The sequence below is a fragment of the Falco peregrinus genome, unplaced genomic scaffold (assembly GCF_023634155.1).
Source record: "Falco peregrinus isolate bFalPer1 unplaced genomic scaffold, bFalPer1.pri scaffold_58, whole genome shotgun sequence".
In the NCBI taxonomy this organism is placed as follows: Eukaryota; Metazoa; Chordata; class Aves; order Falconiformes; family Falconidae; genus Falco; species Falco peregrinus.
In genome coordinates, this window is record NW_026599622.1 from 869,090 (window position 1) to 891,296 (window position 22,207).

The 22,207-nt window shown below is 44.2% G+C and overlaps 1 protein-coding gene across 1 annotated transcript in view; it reads left to right on the forward strand.

Moving 5' to 3' along the window:
* Positions 1-4,390: 4,390 nt before the first annotated feature.
* The window catches only part of LOC129783607 (39S ribosomal protein L27, mitochondrial-like), a 39,224-nt gene continuing 21,407 nt past the window's right edge, over positions 4,391-22,207 (forward strand). The window contains exon 1 of the mRNA XM_055793541.1: positions 4,391-4,445. Within this exon, the coding sequence (XP_055649516.1) occupies positions 4,391-4,445 (55 nt within the window). The remainder of the gene's footprint in view (positions 4,446-22,207) is intronic.

A 22,207-nucleotide genomic window follows, 5' to 3' on the forward strand; every position in this document is an offset into this window, starting at 1 on the left:
CCCTCTGAAATATTTTGGTTGATCGTCATTTCATGGCGAGCTCTATTGTCCCCACAGCCAGGGCTGCTGCAGCAGTAGCAAACCAGGGCTTCTAGTTCCTCCCCGACGCCTGCCTTCCTCCCCCTCTGCATCTCCCCAGCTCTCACAGAGGAGGGGTTGCCAGTGGTACCTTCTCCAGGCAGGGCACATCTGCAGCTTCCATTGAATACCCTCCTTCCCTTTGAAAGCCCTGCCTCTTTCTGGCGGGTGGGGTTTGCTCATTTCCGTGAGCGCTTTTGCAGGTGGTGGTGACACGGGAAGGAAAGGGACATACAGTGCTGGAGGTAAAGAGCCGCTGCGCGTCTGGTTACACCGTGTTTGTACAGCTGAGGTGGGTACAAATCGGGGGTGGCTTTGCTGGAGAACTTTGCCAGGGCTATAACTGACCGCCTGTTTGGGAGTCCCAGAGCAGCACGTTCGGTAACAGGAGATCGCTGCGCTGCCTGCCCTTGCCGTTGCTGTTGCGCATGCGGCAGTAAACACCTCCTCTGCACAAAACTGAGTCCGGGTAGAGTCCACGGAGACAGTGTTGGTAAGAATCCCAGGTGCTGCAGAAAAGCAGTCTGAGGTCTCAGCTGAGCTGTACTGCTTCAGAAGGGAGATTAGCCATAGATAGGTACGTGCTTTCTTTCTCAGAGAGGGGAAAGATGGTGTGGGATAGTCCTTTGCTCGGTGGTCCTGTGGGCATGTGCACTGGAGAGGAGCCATCACAGGCCACCTCTTCCTGAGCAAGCCACCACTGTGGGAGGCACTGAGATGCTCAGCAGAGGCAGTTTAGGAGCGACAGGGGTGATCTGTCCCGCTGCTTGGAGGTAATCCCCTCCATACAACCCTGAGATGCAACGTACCCAGCTAGAAGGAATCCCAGTAGAGATGGACAAAAAGATGAACACGTGCAGGTATTGCTCCCCAGCAGCATGCGAAAAAATTCATCAGCAGTACATATCCTGGCATGTACCCGTTCATATGGAAGGTGGATATTTATGGTTTTTAGTGTAAGTCAAAAGTTGTTGGACAGTCTGTTTTGCCTTGGAACGAAACCATACAATTAAATTTTGCAAAGCAACCTGTGTTTCAAATCCGTGGACAAGGTGAAATGCCATGTGCGTGAGAGCGTTTCTCATCAGCGTGGATCTTTGCTGTCTCTAAGGCAGTGCAGGCTGGGGCTGTGGGTGCTACTGGAGATACGCAGCCCGCCTGCACTGCAGGAAGGCCATTCTGGTCTGACTGTCAGATGGAGCTGTATGTTGTACAATATTGTACGTGTTGTGCCAAGCTTTCTGCAGGTAAAGAAAGCAGCAGTCATGTATTTGACAACAGCAATCATAGGTGATGCTGTGAAGAAATTCAGGGAAAATCTGCGACGCATGTGATTTTGACTGCAACCGAGCTGTAGTTCTGACTTGTCTTGGTCACTTTAATTAGTAATGTGTCATTAATTTAAAAATAACCGGTGCGGTTAAAGAGCATGGGTGTTGGTCAGAAAGGCCTGGTTTCTCATGTGTAAATGCACCAAGTCAGAGGCACTGATGCAAGTGCCTGGATGAATCGGTAAAACAGGGCTGGGCTAGCCAGGGTGGCACGGGCAGCGTGTGCAGCCTGTAGTGGTTTAGGCAATAGCTCTAACTCAGAGTTATGGTGGAGGCGCTGAACGTGCTTGGGTTTGAAAGCACACAGTCTTCGTTAGCTTCAACGGAAACTGCAGGATTCTGCTGTGCAAATCAATGAAACTGTGAGATACGATCCACTGTTCAGGAAAGTCAGATCATGTTTTTAAGGAAGTCTCTGTTGGGAGGTAAAACCGCTGCTGAAGCGATAGCAGCGATGGAGCGTGTGTAAAAGAGCCTGGGGAGACCCGCAGCCTTCTGGAGCCAGGCAGAGTATTTCCTGTTCACTTGAGCTATTGGTCACGACGGGAAGATGCTTCCTACGAACTGGGTTTTGTTCTAATGGAAATAGGTGACTGGTGAATACAGTGGAGAGTTGTCTTTTCCCCCATTTTTGGAAAACGGAATGCATTATTGTTCCAGTTTAACAGTAGGTGGCACTCGGTTCCAGTGCAAGTAGTTACACTTCATTCCCTTAAAAAGGAATCCATACAATTCTATCAGTTCCACTTCTGAATCAAAGAATGAAAATAGCTTCTGAACAGGGTCTTGACTAATAATTCATGTGCTGAGATATCTGCATGGTGTGTCTTCATTGCCTTGCACTAAAATTCCTCTTCCCTGTGAAACCAGTTGTGTTTGTGGGTTTGGGATCTTTTTTTCTTTCCTCCCCTTGTTCAGGGAGCAGTAGCCCAGCACAGTTCCACTTGATTTTTTTCTGGTGGTGTTCTAACATTGTGCAGTCCTCCTAACTCTTTGTCCATCAGTAATGCTTTCACTTTTTTTGTTCTTCATGTTTTAAGATATTGTTATCTTTCTAAGGGCTGTATTTTTGTTATGTCTTCCATCATGAGTGAATTCAAAGTACTTTCAATGGCATAGTACATTTTGTAGTGTAATTTTGTGAAAATGCTTCTCTATGAATTAAAAAAAAGATTTCATTTTATATTATTTCAGGGGTAAAACCTGAATTAATCAATCTTGGATGTGGAGTTTCTGTCTTCTAGAAATACATGAAGCTTAACTTTGTTTTTGTAGGTTGAGAAGGAAAAAAGCAAACAAAGATGTTCAAAAGTGCAGGCCATGGTGACGTGCGGAATTAGACTCTATAACTCGAAAGTTATAAAGTAGGTATGTTTATTGCGCGCAGATGCACGGGGGATCGCTCCTCCACAAGCGTGCGTGCCCGAAGTGACGAACCATCTCACATTTATACAATAAAACAAATGAATATTCAATTAACGCCTATACATATTCGTTACCTAAACCCGCTTACTCTCGCTTCGTATGTTAATTAGTTTATCAATCCTTTGCCTGGAATGTGGTGGTCTTGCAGGTTTGTAGGTGATTCATGTCCTTGTGACCATCTGATCTTCTCCAGCAAGAAGACTTAGCACTCCCTCCCTCTAGATAGCATTGGAATGTCTCTCATCCTTTTCTCATTCTTTTTTAAATAGCCCCTTTGTTAGAGGAAGAGGGGCAGGTGTCTCCTCAAAACTGTAGTTGTCTCCTCAGAGCTGTGTGCCTATGTGACCAGACACCGCACCCATGACCAGTCACCATACCCACATTCCTTGAGCAGACACATACAATCACAATCGATGTCCATTGTCCCCATTTCACACTATTTCTCCGTATCAGTGGCAAAACAGGAATGTGTGGATAAATAACATCACTAATCGGCAAATGAAACAAAAGATTACTGTAAGGAAGAATGACTGTTTGAAAATGGAGAATGAAAACACGATAGAAGAAAAAGACAAAAAGAGTTTTTCATTTGGGGGAAGCTCAAAATTGATTAAAATGCCAATGAAATGGTAAGCTAAGGAAATAATCTCTAATTCTTATTTGTAGTGCTATGTAAGTGTCTTAGGTTTTCTAATACTGTAGTAGTTGAAGTAGTTTCCTCAGTGGTGAAAGCCATAGTGAGTAGTCCACCGTTTCTCAAAAAATGAAGAAAATTTCTTTTTAGAATACACGAAGCGCACGATGGAGGTTCAAATTTATTGCCTGCTCTAAAAAAAGAAAAGGGGAAAAAAAAAGAAAACCCCCACCCAAATTCCTGTGATTTCCATGTCAACACTGAGGTAAAATGCATCTTCAAAACCAGAACCGAAGACTGGAAAAAGCAGTTATTTTTGTAGGAAATGGCCACCTAGAAAAGAAAAGTAGGAACTTGGGGTTTGCTACTACTCCCTTTTCTAGGTGATTTTAGTGATCTCCGTGCAGTTGGTGTTTTCCTTTTCATTAAGTTAATGTGCCCTTTGTCAGGAGAGGGGAAAAGATATTATCAAACCAATCTCAAAAGTCTAAAGAAGGCACACGTATTTTTATGCAGACCTAAGCAGGAGCTTTTTCTGTCTGTCCTTCAAAGGAATCTCTGCTCTAGATGCTTTCTGTACCGTGGCTATTGGATATAGTCCAGCTTAAGATCTAGCTCAGACTCCACGTGTCCCCCTCACTCCTAGGGCAAGGATTTTAAATACTTGGGTATCTTCCATGATCTTTGCAGTCAAGTCTGTGATTTTATCATAGATATTTGTCATCTCAGTTGTTTCAGACATCATCTTAAGTATGTCTGTTTCACAGAAATATTTTTTGCAAACCTACTCACTTGGTGATTTCTTTCTTTCTTTCTGTGTAATGCAGTAAAATTGCCCTGAATGCCAAAGGTGCAAAGAAAAGTAAAAGACAGCCTTCAAAGCAGAAGGCTCATCAGCAGATGAGCTCTTCCAGTGGCAATCATGGTCAAGTACCGGATGAGAGCACTTCCAGTGAAATATCTGAGGATGAAGGAAGGTATGCACGTAAGGAATGTTGAAAATAAAACTTACTTAATGATAAAAATTGGCCTGAGAGCTAGAGGCTAGTTTGGGCTTTTGTTGTGTGTTTAGGTTTTTTGTAAACCTGATGCATATGAAGATTCTTGTTCTTTCGTGTGACCACCTGATGTTCTTTCTTGTTCTTTCTTGTTCTTTTGTGTGACTACCTGATGAGCTTTGTGTTGACAAACAGTTCACTTTTGTTTAGAGTGCTTTTGAACATGCTGGCCAAGTCAACAATGAGGTCACGTGCACAAATTCTGATTAATTACATGAGTGTGTGTGCACAGGCATAGAAGTATTTCATGTGTTTAAAAAGGGTGAGGTATCTCAGTTTTTTTCACTGCAGGTATCTCAGGATTTTTTGCCCTGCTCCCCGCTCCACCTTTTCTCTTGCAGCTGCGTACCCTCCTGACTTCTTGCCCACCCTGAACTTACTTGTGTGGGTTGTGGCAAAGTGCGAAAGAGAAGTTGTTGACGCTGTTCAACCCTAGCTAAAAATCTGGTGTGTTAGCAACACTGTTTTGGTCAGAAATCTAACACACAGTGCTGTGTGGGCTGCTGTGAAGAAAACAAACTGCATCCCAGCCAGACCCAGGACACCAGAGAATCCTGTAGGAGAAGGATTCTCATTACTGGAGAGAGCTAACCCCCTGGTATTAAACAGGGAATGCACGTAACCGTATAGCTACATGTCTGTAGCTGTAAGATTTCTGTCACTTTGCGTGAAGTTTAGGGAACAGTTACTTCAACTATTTGCTTAACATCTTGTGGAAAAATTAGCCTTCCAGTAGACATAATAGTACACAATAATTGTTTCAGTCTTGAACTATATCTAGCAAAGTTACTATACAGATTTTAGTTTAATTCAGTTCTGCAATTAAGTTTTCAAAGCAGCTGTAGGTATTATTCATAATGCAAAGTAAGCATTCCAGTACTGAAATACATTTCTGTTTTCTAGACCTGCAGCAACAACCAGGAGTGAAAAGAACGAGGTATTGTAAAACTAGTTTCTTGATAAACTGTTTCTATCAGCTTTTAATCACTTAGATGGGAGCAGTGTTTATGTAGTGATCGACCAGATGTACGGATTGCTGCTGGTATGCAGCTTTATTGTATTTGAGACAAATCTGTGGGCTGTGAAGGAGAGAATGAATCATTCCTGCATTTGTAATGGTCTGTAATCCTAGACAGTGGAATTACAGAAAGTACTGTATTTTTTGTAGGTCAGCAGACAAATGGAAGTAACTGATGACCCTGTTTAACTCACTCATCTGACCCAACTTCAGAGGATGTCCGGTTACAAGCTTCAACCTGCAAGGAGGCTGTGCTGCTGTTGGAAGAGCTTGGTGTGGTTCATATGGGTATGTTTTCAAGTCTCTGTCTTCAGCTGTTACAAGTTCCCCTTAAAACACGATTTCTTTGTATGCACTCCTAAGTATTTTAATTTCATATGTTGATATAATATTTCTTTCTGATTAGAGATCCCCCTCAAAAGCTGTGAAACTGTCACCTAGCCTGAGATGTCGCCTGTATTACCAGCCGACGTGCCTTACTTTATCATTGGTTCTCTGTCTAGTCAGAGCTGGAGAAGCAGTTTCTTGCAAAGTACAGTTCAGCTCCTTCTAATGCGGTCATCAAAAGTCAGCAAGAGCTTTTTCTTCTTTATATCCCCTTGATGTGGTTTAAGCCCAGCCACACCTAAACACCTAAGCACCACACAGCCACTCACTTGTTCCACCCCAGTGGGGTGGGGGAGAGCATCGGAAAGGGAAAAGTGAGAAAACTCATGGGTCGGCATGAAAACAGTTTAATAGCAAAAGCCACGCACGCAAGCAAAGCAAAGCAAGGAATTCATCCAGCACGTCCCAGTCCCATGGGCAGGCGGGTGTTCAGCCATCTCCAGGACAGCAGGGCTCCGTCACGCATAACAAATACTTGGGAAGACAAAGTGCCATCACTCTGGATGTCCCTCCCTTCCTTCGTCCTCCCCCAGCTTTATATGCTGAGCATGATGCCGCGTGGCATGGCACATCCCTTGGGTCAGCTGGGGTCAGCTGTCCCAGCCGTGTCCCGGCCCGGCTCCTTGCGTACCCCCACCCTGCTCACTGGTGGGGTGGGGTGAGGAGCAGGAAAGGCCTTGGCTCTGTGTGAGCGCTGCTGGGCCGTAACGAACACATCCCCGTGCTACCAACCCTGTTTGCGGCCCAACTGCAAAACATGGCCCCGTACCAGCGACTGCGAAGAAGATTAACACTATCCCAGCCACAACCAGCACACCCCTCAACAGCTAATGACAAAGAGTACAGCAAAATAATGGCTTTGCTTAAAAATAATAAATAAAAAAATATATAACAAAAATCAACTGTCATACGATGCTTGCATTTATACACAAAGCATTATGTAAACATAAGCATCACTTACTAGGGCTATTAAACTATGCTAAAATTTCATTAGGCAAGTGTTAACCTTGGCCAAAGGCCAGACTCCCTCCTGGTGCTGCCACTGCCCCTCCCTGACAAAACAGGGTGAAAAAGCTTGTGGGTCAGTGTGAAGGCAGGGCTGTCACTTCCCAGTGACCGTCACTGGCAAAACAGACTCCACCGATTAAAATACATTTGGATAGTGAGAAACAAAGACCCCCAACCTGAGAAGGACACGTCGGCACCCCCCCTGCTCAAGCTCTGCTGCGCTCCTTCCCTGCCACCTCCCCAGGCAGCGCGGGGAGGCTGCGGTCGGCAGTCGGGACGTAGCAGTTTCTCTGCTGCTCCTTCCTCGTCCCTTTTCCCTGCTCCAGTGTGAGTCCTCCCCCAGGCTGCAGTCCTTTGGGGAAAATCTCCAGCCTGGGCCCTCCATGGGTCGCAGGTCCTTCGGGAAGGATCCGCCTGCTCTGGCACGGGGTCCTCCGCAGCACTGCGCTGTGGGTATCTGCTCCAGCATGGTTCTCTCCGGGGCTGCAGGGGAATCTCTGCTCTGGCACCTGGAGCAGCACCTCTCCCTCCTCCTTCGCTGACCTGGGTGTTCGTTTGCGGGGCTGGTTTTCACATGCTTTTCCCCTTCTCTGCCCGTGTGGTGGTTTCGCCCTTTCCTACATTTGTTTTTCCTGAGGTGCTGCCAGCACGGCTGGTTTTTGGCCCCCCGGCCCCAGCGATCTTGCCCAGTCCGTGTGAGGTCGGCAGGGAGATGCCGGGCTGGCCCGGGGGCAGGAGCACCAGCCCTGTGAGGGGAGGCTGCGGGAGCTGGGCCTGGGGGAGTTGGGCCTCCCAGCGCGGGGGAGGGGAGTACGAGGAAGACGAGACCGGTCCCAGCTTGGCCTGGGATTGCCTTCAGCAGGTGTTCAAAATCCTCAAACATCTGTCAAGTATAAAGAAGTAATATTTTCATTCTAAATGAATTCTCCAAGCAGCGTTAATTTATACTTTCAAAAGTTACACTTTTTATGAAATTACACTAGAAATTATATGTAAAGCTTTTTCCTTGCAATATACGCCATTCAAATACAAATGTTTGTCAGTCTTTCAAGTAATTTTAGTGGTTGTTGATTCTTGTTTTGCAGAATTTCTAAAGCAGGCTTTCAATTGGCAGTTCTTTCCTTATGTTGATACTTGATTTTTATTTTTTTCTTGTTCACCGTTGCGAGTTTATCAGAAAAAATAGTCAAGATAATGATCAAACACAAAGCTGCTTGCTTGTTTGGGTACCGTGGGCACACCATGGACCGTTTTTTACCATGTCAGTGCTCATTGCTGATTGTTTCAGTTGGTAAAGAAGCTGACCTTCCATAAGGCTTTCCTTGTAAATCAGCTTCAAAATGAAATTGCTGTAGTTTCTCCCAGAGGTACATCCACTGAGGTTTAAAACTGTTTTTAATCGTATTAAGCATAAACCCCATGCATTTCTGAATCTGGTTTTGAACACTGACATCCTTCTTGAGTAAACAGAAGCTGCTTGTTCTGCCTGTGGTCAGCAGTTGTTTTAGACTTACAGAAGGCTTGCTGAAAAATTGTTGGGTCTGCCATAGATAAGTGGCGTGCTGATTCACCAGTATTGCTTCTGGTCACTGAATCCGTAATATGTAGGCTCAGTATACTAAGAAAATGTATATTAACCATAGTAAAAGTTTACGATGCTTTAAACTGTTGAGACAACAAACTCCTTTTTCAACAAAATGGCTGTAATATGAAGGTGATTTATTTTTTTATTATAGAAGTGTGCACACTGGTGTGTGTTTCCCTATGCAAACTTACAAATAACTGATAAATCACTCAAAGTTTTTTTTCTCTATCTTGTACAACTGATACCATGCACAATGGCATGAAGTTAGAATTCTTTAAAAAGTTGAAAAGTACAGTAAAAATACGAACTCTGAAAACATTTAACATTTTTTATGGTTTGAGTTGTCTCTGCAAGTTCATCATGTGGAATATCTACTTTTATATCAGTGCTTTTGTTTCTCAAATACTCTGTTAAATCCCAGATGTTCTTTGAAACAAGAAGAAAAGAGGCTCAGAGTAGAAGTGCTGTGTGAGAAAATGAGAGAAGACCTCCAAAGCAAAGAAGATCAATATTGTAAAGAGGTGGAGGAGAAACAGAAACTTGAGTCACACCCAAGGAATTTAGAAATGGAGTTAAGAACACTGAGAAAGCTCTTGAAACAGGTATATTAAATAATGAATTAAACACTTTGTCTTATTTTCTGCTTCTTTTCAATTGTGTTCCAGTATGCTTAGAGAAGGAGGTGCTTTGTTCATGGTAGAGGCACTGGATAACAGTTGTCAAATTTTGAGGACAGCTTTGTGCACTGTTGCTGTCACATAGTCTCACTCCTCTCTCTGGCTGCAGCTGCTCAGTGTTTTTCCCTTCCTTAAATCCATTATCCCAGAGGCACTACCACTGTCACTGGTGGGCTCGGCCCTGGCCAGCGGTGGGTCTGTCTGGGAGCCGGTTGGTATGGGCTCCATGGGGCAGCCCCCTCTGTAGCCCCCCCGCCAAACCCTCCACACAAACCCAATGTAAGGGTAAACATAAAAAAAAGCGGGGAGCTTCATCTCAAAACCAGGGAACAGTCAGGAGGCAAACCAAAATCCCACTCTGCAACCTGCTGCTAAGAGATAGCTGCACGGAGGATCTCTTTGCTCCCAAACAGACCTGGACAGAAAGAGGAAATGTTTTTAATTACATTTTCGTGAGGAACAATCAAACCACTGCTTCTTTGTTCTTTCTAACACAGAAATGCAGAAAAGGGCTTTAATTTCTACACTTACTCAGAAACACTTCCTGTTAAAATAATTCCCAAAAAAGTAAGACCCATAGTCAGAAAGCGGCTGGTGCAAGGCTCACTGCAAGGCAGTGGCAGGAGCTGCTCAGCAATACCCCCCACTGCTCCTGGCCTGGCCGTGAGAGACAGCGTAATCCCCTCTTTGCCCCTCCAAAACGGGGCTAAGCATCTTCTTTGCTCAAAGCACATCTATACAAGAATCCAGAACTTACCATGGTGGGATTACAAAAACACCTATCGGGGGTATGGTTAGAGCTCTCTTAAGGCCCCTGGCAGCAGACAGCTTCTAACATGCACTGGGTGCTGCTGGCAAGGTCGAGTTGCTCATCTCACCCCCAGCTGACTATGATGTATCACATGTATTTTCCTGCCGCCTGAAATGACCTGGAATTCCTCGTTAAAAAATAACTTGCCATTATAGAAGATAAGCAGGTACAGGGCAGCCTTCAAGTCAATCACTTCACAAAGAAACCAAAAGAAGCCCTGAGTGCACGGCACCAGCTGTACTTTGACTCGTATATAAGGGAGAAAGCAGCTGGCAGCACCTTGCTGACTCAGCATCCCTACCTGGCACAGGGAGAGCTATGACAGTGACGTGAGTTTCAGCTGCTGCTGTTGCCACACAGCCTCAGTCCCACATCCTGCAGCACGCAGCACCTCCATGAGGAGCCAATGGTCCTTTTGCGCCCCCATGAATCTATACCTGCCCTTTTTCGCTGCTGTATCATCTACTGATCCTGTTTCCAGGCTGCAAGCAGAAACAAGGAAAACCAAAATGCACTGCAGCTCCCTACTTCTGAGCTGAAACCCCTTACATCTCAAGAACAAGTCTGCAGCCATGTGCACTATTACACTCTGCTGCTTGTCTCAGATATGGAAACTGGAAGGTAAGTGCATGTGCAATGGTGGGTGGAGCTTCAGAGCTTTCTCAGTCCTTTGGCTGCTCCAAGCAAGAACAATCCCTCAGCATGCCTCAGCTGTGTAGCACTTGCACTTTATTTTTTTAACTGAAACTAATGGTTATTTCCACATATTTGCCAAATGGGCCACTGAGAAAAATAGTTGGCCAGCACTGTTCTAACATGTTTTAGTGTGTAATGCAAATAGCACAAGGGAACAAGTTGTAGCTAAGGAACATAGCAACACAGATGCACACCAGGGTTTTTTTGGCCTCTGAAGGATTGAATGACCTCAGGAATTGATGACAGGACTAAATTCTTCACTCAAATCCAGCCCATCTAAACAGAAGTTCTAGTGTAAAATACATCAATATTCCAAGAATAATGTTTTTTTTTTGCCTTGATTCATTTTTCATATAAGTTAGTTTCCGAGTACAAAAATTCGGTAATCCCCAGCCTTACAAGAAGTGCTTCAGACTAACCTCTCCCTACGGGTCACAGTATTGAGTTCCCCTGGCCCTGTTTTCATGCAGATTTTCATTTTCAGTGTGTTCTCTGTGAGGGATACCCAGTTACTCAAATGACTACTTTCTACAAGCATGGAACAGAAATCCAGAGGAAGCATCTACTGTCTAACCTGAAATTCCCAGGAACAGGGAAAGGATGTCAGTATCCAAGAACCGCTGATAAGAAGTTTATTTTAGCCTGTGTAGATACAGCTTGCACTATGTCCTTTAACTATAAATTAAGTACCTGATAAATAGAAAAGTAGTACTATTTATTTCTTTAGTGAGGAATTTCCCCTTCTCTTATTCACCTAGAAATATGTATTAGGTATTTATTTTTCTTTGTGGGCAGCAGAACCTTCTTGCCTTGCACTACATGACAAGAGATGTTCTGGAAATAAGATCACAAAGAACATTCCATGTGTTGGCTAAACCATTTGTAAAACCTCTTGAATACTTGTGACAGCTGACCATCAGCCTACTCCTGCATATGCACCAATTTCTGTTTAAGGCAAAATTTTCAAATTCCTTACATGCTGTTGTATTCAAAGCCCAACCAACTTCCAGACAACTAACCCGATGGATTCAGGACAGACAGCTGTATTCTGTTTTACTGCCAGCAGGGTCTTTATTGGACTGTATTTATACTGCAGTAATCCTAGAAACTACTCCTGAATGAGGCTTAATTTTCACTTCCAAGAGAGATAATCTCCAACTTGAACTTTCTCCTATGGCCAAAGAATCTTCTACTCTGATCCACCCTGACACCACAAAACCCCTTTCCTTTAATCCAGAAATACCAGCTCAGAATATTAATATTAACTTTAGCCAGAACTTTACCCAGAAACTCAACGTAAGAAATGAACCAGAAGACATGAGATGAAAATCAAATACTATGAACACAGAAGAACCTAGAGGTTTTTCTTAGACATATGCATGACTACAAATAATATTCTGGGCTTCTATTCCTTTTCACTTCAGAGAACTATTACCTGGTTTTTTACATATATGTTATTTTATACTCTGGAAAATTAAGAGAGTGATAAAGCCCAGGGATGTATTCCATGTCTCAGTATTAATTAATCAGCCATTAGTCCCATTTATCATTGATCTTAGTGTGTTTGCCACTGGTTTTGGTTTCCAAATCTTATTTACATACAAAACTTGCACTTTCATGTTTGCAAGGGACTTTCCTGCTAATCTCATACATCAAGACAATAGCATGCGATGTAATTTATGGCTGAAACATAAAAATGAGAATTGTTATGACAACCGATGTAATGTCATAAACTATTTTTACTACTAAGTAATTTACCAGTCAAGTACCATCGTACAAAGCTGTTAATGCAAGGAAAGATAAGGCTTTTTCTGGCAAAGCTGCCTTACAAAACAGAGCAGTACACTTTGTTGGGAGGAATGGCTGTTGTGAAACAGCAGTCTGGTATCTCTTGCCACTGGTGACTTCCTGCAACAGAAACCAACAAAACTAGCTGGAATACTGCTAATATATAGAAAGAGGTTTGGTTGGTTAGTCTAAGTGTTAAAGAAAATGTATTTTGAATTCAGAAATTTAAAGTGCTGAAGCCGCTAACTGGCATAACCAGGCCTCGGCCCTTGTACAGCCCTGATCCAAGGCTGGTTTAACACCCGGTCCAGCTAGTCAATGGGAGAACAGAGAAACAACAGATGATCAACTGTGCAGACAGGTGCTCTCAGAAACACAGGTGTTTTTAGAAAAATTAGTATATGTGAATAGGAACTGCTTGTTCAAAGACTAAGCGCACTTGGAGTGTGTGAGTTAAAGCTGGCAGAAAGAAGATCACAATCCGAGGAGCCTGGAACAGAGGCAGACTGGAACTGAACAGGTGAATCAACTGGGACAGTCAGGTGATGGATTCGCAGAACTGACAGGACCAAAGGAAGCTTCTAAAAACTTTGGACATTGACTAATGATTTGGTAAGTGTATATAAGCTGTGCTGCATCCCTTTGTTCTCTGCCACTCACTGAGGTGGTGGCCCAGCTCTGAGTGGTGATTAAAGCAAACCTAGCGGTATCCACGGCTGCCTAAATTTTTCCTTTAACACTAAGAACCATACTGTGAACTTCAGACAGCTATTAATTTTAGTTAATATACTTTATATACTTTAAAAATATACTTTAATATCTTTAAAATCGTTATTAAAAGGACAGAATTCATCCCTGACGTAAGTCCACTGTTTTGAAAAGAAACTTGATTCTTCACCCAGTGGACAACCAAGCAAAGATTCACCAGATGCAGTTCCCCGAGGTTTCCGTATCACCATATTAGCGATTTCCACCCCTCCAGTTCTGTACCCCGCAGATGCTGCATTGTTCAGTGTTTATGCAACACCTGCACTCAGAGACCCCCTCGTGCTAAGCTCCCTGCAGATATCTTGTGAGGCAGTCCCCTACCTCAGGGGCACTGCCCTTGAAGCAGAAGATTGACCAAGGGCAAGAATGAGGACAGATTAGCATCCTAGCCCCACAGATAGATGGATTGTAGCCATAATTCTGATCTTTTACTTCTTTGACTTCAAGGTGAAGGTCAGTAAAGAGAGATGCACGCTGCAACTGTAAAGGAGAACCTCCTCTACTAGAGGAGCTACTCTTCATCGCTGCGTGAGGTCACACAGCACAGGGATCACCTCAAGCCAGTTATGGTTCTGGATGCCACATAAAACCTCAGCCTCTTTAGTTCCCAGGCTAGCAGGCCATGCAGGAAGCTACACACCAGCTGAGCAGGACCCCACTGCCAGGACATAAGCATTTCCCCAGCATTGTGACTTTGGATGCAAGATGCAGTGAACAAGCACGGAAATGGTGTGATGACTCCCACTCCAGAAGACTGCAGGGTACCAGATGACTCAACAGGGCTTCATCTTGATGCTGTCAAACTTTCTTTGACAAAATTACCTAACATAGAAAGCTTCTGGAAGGTGCAAATTAAAGTGATCCTGAACATCACACAGCAACAAGGACCAATCGAGGATTTGTGTGCCAGGCTGTGGCGTGGCATGGCAATGCTGAGCACCCACTGCTGCCAGGAACCTGCACGTGTGCAGCCATGCAGAGATGCTGCCAAATCACCCTCACCCACCTGTGCGAGGTCTCTTCCACCAAGAGCCTCAGAGAAACTGCAGAGGCTACTGGCAGCCTGGGAAACATTTACATTAGTCACCTTTCCACCCCCACCCCCCCTCCCTCAAATCATACTCTTATTAGCAATAGAGTTCAATGTAGAATGATGCCATCACCTTTGTGGCATTCCCTAGTATTGGAAAGCTCCTGTTGCAATCTTTTTGTTTAAGAGAAGTAATGGGAGAGTTACTTTGAAGTCTGCATAAAAGCTGCTCTCCCTACATGCCAAACTCACATGCTAATTGAGCTTCTTCTTTGTTTCACTGTCAAAACAAACTCTTCTATTGCAAGAAATAAAAGTTCGCAACTCCTCTGTTCATGGCAATGCCTCAAAGCCTCTGCAATACCCGTAACCAAGATTCCTATAAAAGGCAGATAATTTCCTAGAACAGCACTGAGCCCTCCACGGGGCCCAAACAGGAACCATAACTGCAGTTATGAACCTTTAAGGCAACAAAACACTTTTTTTTTTTTTTTTTTCCAAGTATCCATGCACCCTGAGTGTCCAAGGGGTCTGGTTTTGACTGGAGACAGCTATAGCACAATTAATAGACAACAGAATCTCAGAGATGAGAATATAAGGGAGCAGAGATCTAAAACATTTCTGGCTTTGCAGACACACAACCAACACCAGTATAGACAAAGCAGTTCAGCCACAGCCAATTAATATATTAAAGGACGATCCAAAGCCTTCTGTAAAAGGAAATTAAAATAATTTAGCAGAATTAACATTGCTTAATACCAAAGCTAGTTATCTCAATTTGCCCTTTAATAACAGAGACCAAGGACTATAAAAGTGAAGCTGCAATTAAAAACCAGGATTTGGTCTGTTTACTTTGATATCTCCCTGAAAAAAACACCATGGTGACCCTAACTATTCTTTTTTCCTTCACTGTTAAACAGGACAAAGAAATATCTTTTCTCCTGGAAAACCAGATGTCTGAGACCATGACCCAAACCTCACAAGTTACTTTTTCTTCAGTACAGATTTTTAGATACACCAGAAAGCACAGCTTTTCACATACTAAAAAAAGAGAAAATAGATGGAAGGAACATCAGTGTTTGTGAAGCAGGAGCTCACACGCTTCTCCAGCCTCATCATCCTGTTTGTAAGATCAAGGATAATATTCAGGCTTACCCTTTGCTCAGGTGAGTAATTATGGTGAAATCAGAATTGAAAAGATGAATAAAGGCAAAATTTTAAAAATATTAATATTAACCATTAAGCCTTGTTGATAAAATTCCATCTGACAAACCTTCCCTGTGTCTCCCTTCCTTTAACTATAGAGTGAACACTGAGTTTGATGTTCCTGCCATATGGCCAATATGACCTTCTCGTCAGCAATCACACCAACCTCTTCATCATTTCTGGGTGCCACATCAGCCCACTTCCCTCTTTTACCATTGGAGTCCTGACATGAATGCAAGAGAAGATCTCAGCTTTCCCCCAAGGAAACCAATCCTGCTCTAACACACCTGTGTTTAGCACTCCTCACACATAACCAGGAGAGGTGTATGTCTCTACTGACACGCGCATTAAAAGAGGGAGTTTAAACATCTGCAGTCACACTCTCCTCTTAGCCTTTCCTTAATGACACCAGGCATTTAGAAAATGAGCAGAAGTCAGCACATCTTCCACCCTCCTACATTTTTTTTCCCAAAGAAGATGGTCCTTTTGCATTCATGGAGATCCTCTAACTGCCAGGAAGCAGATGAAAGCAAAACAACTGCACTGCTCCCTGTTTAACAGGCTTAGGAGGCACCGCTTCCCACATTTCAAACACTCACCATGTGCCTTCCTGCTGAGACCAGCTCAGCAACTCAGCTGCCACTGCTTGGATCCCTCCCTGTGAAGAGCAAGTCTGGAGAGCTAGGAAATGTGCCAAATTATCCTCAACACTCCAGCACAGCACCTTTCCTCCTCATTTGTTGCTTCTCATTGCAGCTGGTCCTTTCTTTCCTTACCAGCCTTTCCCCTTGCCCAGGAGCTGGGGAAAAACCCAGCTGAGGACAGTTTCGAGATCTGCCTGCTCTCAGATGGGAAAAGGCTCCAGTTTCATTAGCAGATTTAGGTGATTATGGAGTTTTTATTGGCTTTGTGGTGTTTTTTTGTTTGGGGTTTTGCTTGTTTTTAAAATCACTATTACTTCTTGCATAATGGTGGCAAGTTGCAGTTTGGCATGCCGATAAAATGAGCAATTATATGGTAAATTCTGCTGCTGCTGACACCATGGGAATGGGGGGAGGAAAACTTAATGGCCAGTAAACACAGGGTACAGATGAGGATTAAGTCTGCTGCTTGCTTTCTCTCCATTTTTTTGGAGTGGCAAGGAGACAAATCACAGTTAATTTTAACTATCAGCGAGTCCAGTACAAGGTTAAAGGAGCAAAGTGAGCAAAGTGACCTGGAGAGTGCCTGAATCCATCCTTTCCCTTTTCATTATATGCCTGAATAGCTCCATAGAGCCGTAATTCCTCCTCCCAGTTCACAGCCCACTCTTTTGTTCAAGCCAGTGTTTGTTTGTTTACACTTTGTCCCCATTTTCATCACGTCACAGATTGAAAGGTCAAGGCAAGTTGGTTGCATTTGCAAATTGTGCTCTGAAAAGAAAGCAGTGTTCCTAGAAAAGATTTATGTGCTTGGTCTTCACTGACCCCTGGTAATTGAAGAGGTGGACGATGAGCCTAGGGAGACACAATTTCAGGGTTTTATTTAGCAGATGTCATACATAAACAATCAGCCTTCAGTTTAATCACAGTGCTGCAAAACGACCACTGCCCCTTCAGTAAACCTGTGGATTGATTTGGTTTGCTCTTACAATCATAGTTCAGGACTGCAGCTTCTGTATTAGAAAAATACTCCAACACCAGGTCGTTTGTCTACCTTTACACATGCTCCAGTCTCAGGGCATTAAATTAGAACAGTTTCCTTTTCAAAAAGAAAAAAAACCCAACCCAAAACAACAACAACAAACAAACACCACCATTCCCCTGTCTTTTTCTGACAGGCACGCTGGCCCTCGTTGAGACGCCATGTGACAACCACATGCACAAAGCTGAATTGATGTCACTCTCCAGTACCTTCTTAAGACTACTTTCCCCTGCTTACTCTGAGCTTTAGGCCAGACTGCCACCTTCTTCCCAAAATTCCCAGGTGCTTTGGTTCAGGCTCTTGTACTTACTTTCTTCCTGACCCCCTCTTCAGGCCAAAAGATTGCTTCATTCACCAGAAATAAGTGGAATGTGACCCAGAAGGCAGGCAGAGGAAACTGTGCCTTCTGCAAGTGGATGCTGAAAAGTTACACACATTTTGGCAGCGGGCAGCATCCCATCGCCAGGCAAAGTGCACAGCTTCCTCCCCCCGCTCCCTCCAGCCAGGGATTTGCACCGCATGGCTAATGCAGTACCCAGGGTTTCTGACTAATAGATGAATATCTTACCTTTGCCTAAGGTTTTCTTTAAGGTACCATCTTGGTAGATGTTCCTCAAATATGTACTTTACTGGTGAGACAGATTTTAAGTTTTAATGGATTATTTTCCTCCCTCCACTCCCAAGAAAGCCTTGGTTTAACTTAACCATCCCAGTGGCATCCCAGAGATATGAGCTGTAAAACAGCTCCTCAGCCAAAATATTGATTTTCTAGTCAATGCTTTTACTGCCAGCACTCTCACTTCATTATTAACCACAAAATGATACACCTTGTCTTGTATGTGCTTAAGACTTCTAAAATTATACCTTCCAAGCAGCCTGTAAATGGAGACACACAACTTCCTTCAAAATAATTTTAGAGAAATTTAGTGTTTCCCTGACCATCTTGTCCTAAAACATAGCTATATTTAGAGGGAGCTTAATATCTTTGAAGATAAGAACCACCTGCTTGCAGATTTGCCCCATGGCCAGCAAGTCTGCCAGGATTTATGCCCCAGAGTCCAAAGAAGCTATCCTGTTTCTTCACGTGCATTCAGGTGGACTTGCAGATAGACAGACAGCCTACCCACCCTGAGCAGTGACCATGGGCCCATCAGCCCAACACACGCACATCAGCCCCAGCACATCGCCCTAAAGACAGAAATCGCAAAAACCCACAGTCCAAGGCCAGAAACAGAATGGACAACAAACCTTCCTGATGGCCAAGCAGCAGGATCACACTGGACTGCAAACAACAGAGAACCAGGTGCTGCAGTGGAGACAGATCAACCCATGGCAGGTCCAACTTGGTAGGACAAGAAGGTCTCCAAGAAAAACCCACTGAAGTTTCTATCCTCCCCTCACCTGGGTCATTTTTCTTCCCAACATTTGCTTTCTGTTGCAACACAAGCACTTAGCTAACGCCCAAGTTTGTTTTCAAGGGGATGGCTGCAGCAGACATTGACAGGTAGGTTGTTGCCACAGCACCTGGGCACAGGGAAGGTGAGCTCTCCCCTCGTGCCCAGGACCACCATCAGGTGTCTCCACCGTAGCTGGAAGTGTCTCGGCCATCCAGACTCTCCCCCCTGTGATCCCAGAGGCTGTGCCCCTGCTCACTCAATTCAGGGAAGCCACTTCCATGCCCAGTCTTGCTCCTGCTCAGGAGCACATGACTTCCATGTCTCTGCTTTTATTTGTAGTGTATGACGACTCAATAACCTTATTTGAGCACTTCTGGGAAGACTCACTACTGAAGATTTGCAACCAGCCCCCCCTGCCCCCCCGCCCCACCTAGTTATTGTATTCTGAACTGTATAGACAAGGTTTAATTAAGTGCATGTGTTGTTCTCTTCGCTTTACCACTGCCCCACAACTGGACGTGATACATGCAGCCAAAATAAAGCCGAATCCCAGCCAACTAGCACAAGGAGGGATCTAAATACAAATGCCTTGCCGCCACGAGCTACACTAGCTCCCAAGAACTGCTGACAGGGTGATGGCACACAAGAACAGCTGAAAGATCATTTGTCATTGTCTGAAAAAACTCATGCATTTTGGACCATAACTGGAAGCACTTACAGCGTAAGTCACAAGCAGGCTGTGAGGGGAAGGAACTCTTCTAATAAAGGAATGAATGAATTGCTTCAGTTCTCCAAAACAGAGGCTTATACAGCATGGGACAGGATGAGGACACAGGAAAAGGCAGCTCCTAATGACTAATACCCCAACTTCATACTATTTTTTTTAAACCCACATCCTCTGGTATCCATAGGAAACTGGATCTCAACAACAGATTTACAAATAGAGAAAACAGTGATGCAATCCTTTCAACCCTAGCACAAGAGGATTCACTCACCTTCTACAGGCTGAAATTACTGCTTCTCTGCACATCAGCCTGCCCTGCCAAAAGCCAAGTAAATGCTACACTGCCTGCAGCAGCGGGATGGGATTTTCCTTTTGCTAGAGAAAATGCTCAAGCAGAGTAAACCCACCTTTAAGCTACTGTCAGGTTTTCTGCATCTGTTTTCCAGCAAAGAGCATATCTGGGAGGATGAATTGTAGCAACAGCTCTACTACGCTCCAGGCTTAGCAACACCAGCACTGGCCACACATTCTGGTTTTGTTCTCTTTAGACAGAACAGAGGGCAGAAATAACAGCTATAAATTTCCTTGGGAACATTTATTGGACAGTGGGATGCTGGCAGCCTGGAAAATTTGTAGGCTCGAAATATGAACACAAGCAAATATACACTACAGGACAGCCTGCAAGTTTAAAAGCCGAGACCACCAAACAGCACATCCCAGCACCTAGGTGGTCACACAATACAAGCTGGAGTAACCTATCCTTCCCATATTCCAGTTTACCCTCTGTAAAAGCACAAACACCTCTGGGCTTGTGAGAGGAGCCTGAAAAAGTTGCCCCCAAGATGTTTATCAAGTGCCACAACTTGCTTCTAGGTCTGCGTGCTTGACAAGTACTCTATAGCCCACTCCATCACCTTTCTAGAAATGAAGCAACATGTTCACATTTATGTCTCCATCTATAGAATGCAGATTCCACAGATTTGCACATTTCTCTCAAAACTAAAATGATGGGATTACAGAACAAGTCTATTTATGCAAACACAAACAGCTGTATTGCTGCTCTGAAGTGAAGAACGCAGCTGGTATCCCAAAGGCTGACACACTCCTTGGCAGCTCATACACCTTTGTGGTGACTGAGGCACAGACTTTGCAAGGAGAGTGAAGCGAAGACCTTTACTGTTAGTTACAGCTTTTATAAGTTCATACTCTGTACACGTGCTGCTGAAAGCTTTATTATTGGTCAAACTCTACTGCCCATGAGCCCAGCCACTGTTCACCATAGGCGACTCTGCTGTTCACGCTGTCTCCTTATCTTCTAGAGGTGAGACCACGTTCCTCCTCTGTGTCTGTTCCCTCCGGGTTCCTTCTCGCACTCCCTCAAAGTTATTTGCTTTTTTGCTGCAGGATAATAGCTGTCCATCGTTAAAGCAAGGTCACAGCTGCACATTATCAATGTCAAACCTACTGTCTCCGTACTCTATACGCCTTCAGAGGAGTTTAAATATAGATATTGCTCAGACAACAATAAATTCTGGAAGGCAACAAATATTGCAGGCAAAACCTTTCCCAGACACATTTGGTACAAACTACGGCGGGAAGCAGTTTGCTCCTTAAGGGCAGGGAGCACTCCCCAAGGAGCAAAGCCAGGGAAACCATCCCAACACCACACACGAGAGCTTTACACCTGTCAGCCCTGAGTTTCTGTCCCTGAGTTACTCCCAACACTACTGACATCTCAGGCCAACTTGGGAAACAGCTCACAAGCCAAAACCACCATCCCAGGAGCTCAACGTGAAAATAAGAAGTTAAATGATTTCTCACAACGCAATTCAACACACGTATCGAGAGTTTTTAGACACTTACTTTTTAGTAGGTGCCTACTGTGCGTTACCAGCAGGCCAAGCGTGTTGCTCAGAAGCACCAACCAAACCTGCCAGGGGGAATTAAAGCCTTCAGAGTTAAGCAGGGGCAGTAGAAGGCAATCACTGGCAACACAGACAGCAAAGAAGTTTGCAAGATCTCATAAGGCTGGAATAGGCTGTTTGCATGCTACTACCTACTCCCCGAGATAGCTCAGTATAGAGGAAAAAAGTTAAATTAATTACATTGAAAAATGCATTGCAAAACACAGAAGGTGTCCAAGACAAAAAAACCTCCCATGAACAAGCCACAACTTCTGGATCCACCAAGTCTGACCAGGGTTTAAGACCTATCTGTTGTAGTACTGCCATTTAGAGGGGGGGTGGGGTGTGGGTGGAAATGGGGCTTGGGAGGGGCTGTTGCCTCCTGTTCTGCCCTGGGATATCTCTCTAGAGGTCCCTGGACAGACCACCACTTCCTTAATCACTGCTAGCAAGAAACACCTGGGGACATGCTACATCCTCATCCTCTGGACCTTTTCCTTCTATGACTCATACTTTGCAGTAGTCTCATACTACTGCTCCTAATTTAGCCATTTACAAGAATAGGGTTTATTTGTGATATATCTGTGATGTGGATTTCATTCTCACCGGAATTTATTTCAGCTCTGGCACGAAAGGCCAGGGATTTTGCACTATTTACTTGACTATCTCACCCTTGGAGTCCAGTGATGCAAGGAATTCTCACACTTCCCTAAGATTATCATCATTGCAAGAAATTCCAGCAAGAAATTAAGAACCAGATAACATTTCCCTTTTCATGTCTATGTTCCAGAGGATAAATACGTACAAGGTTTAATGGCATAGGCATCTGACCTTTTGACACTGTTGGGCGTGTTTCCTGCTCCCTGCTATACAGATTGCACCAGTACCAGGAACTTGGAGAATTTTAAGCCTTTTTCCTTCTCCTTAAAAAGAGTGTTTAGTCACAAGTTAGTGACTTTATTATAGTTGCTGCACACTGAAGAGAGAGAAGCTGTCAAT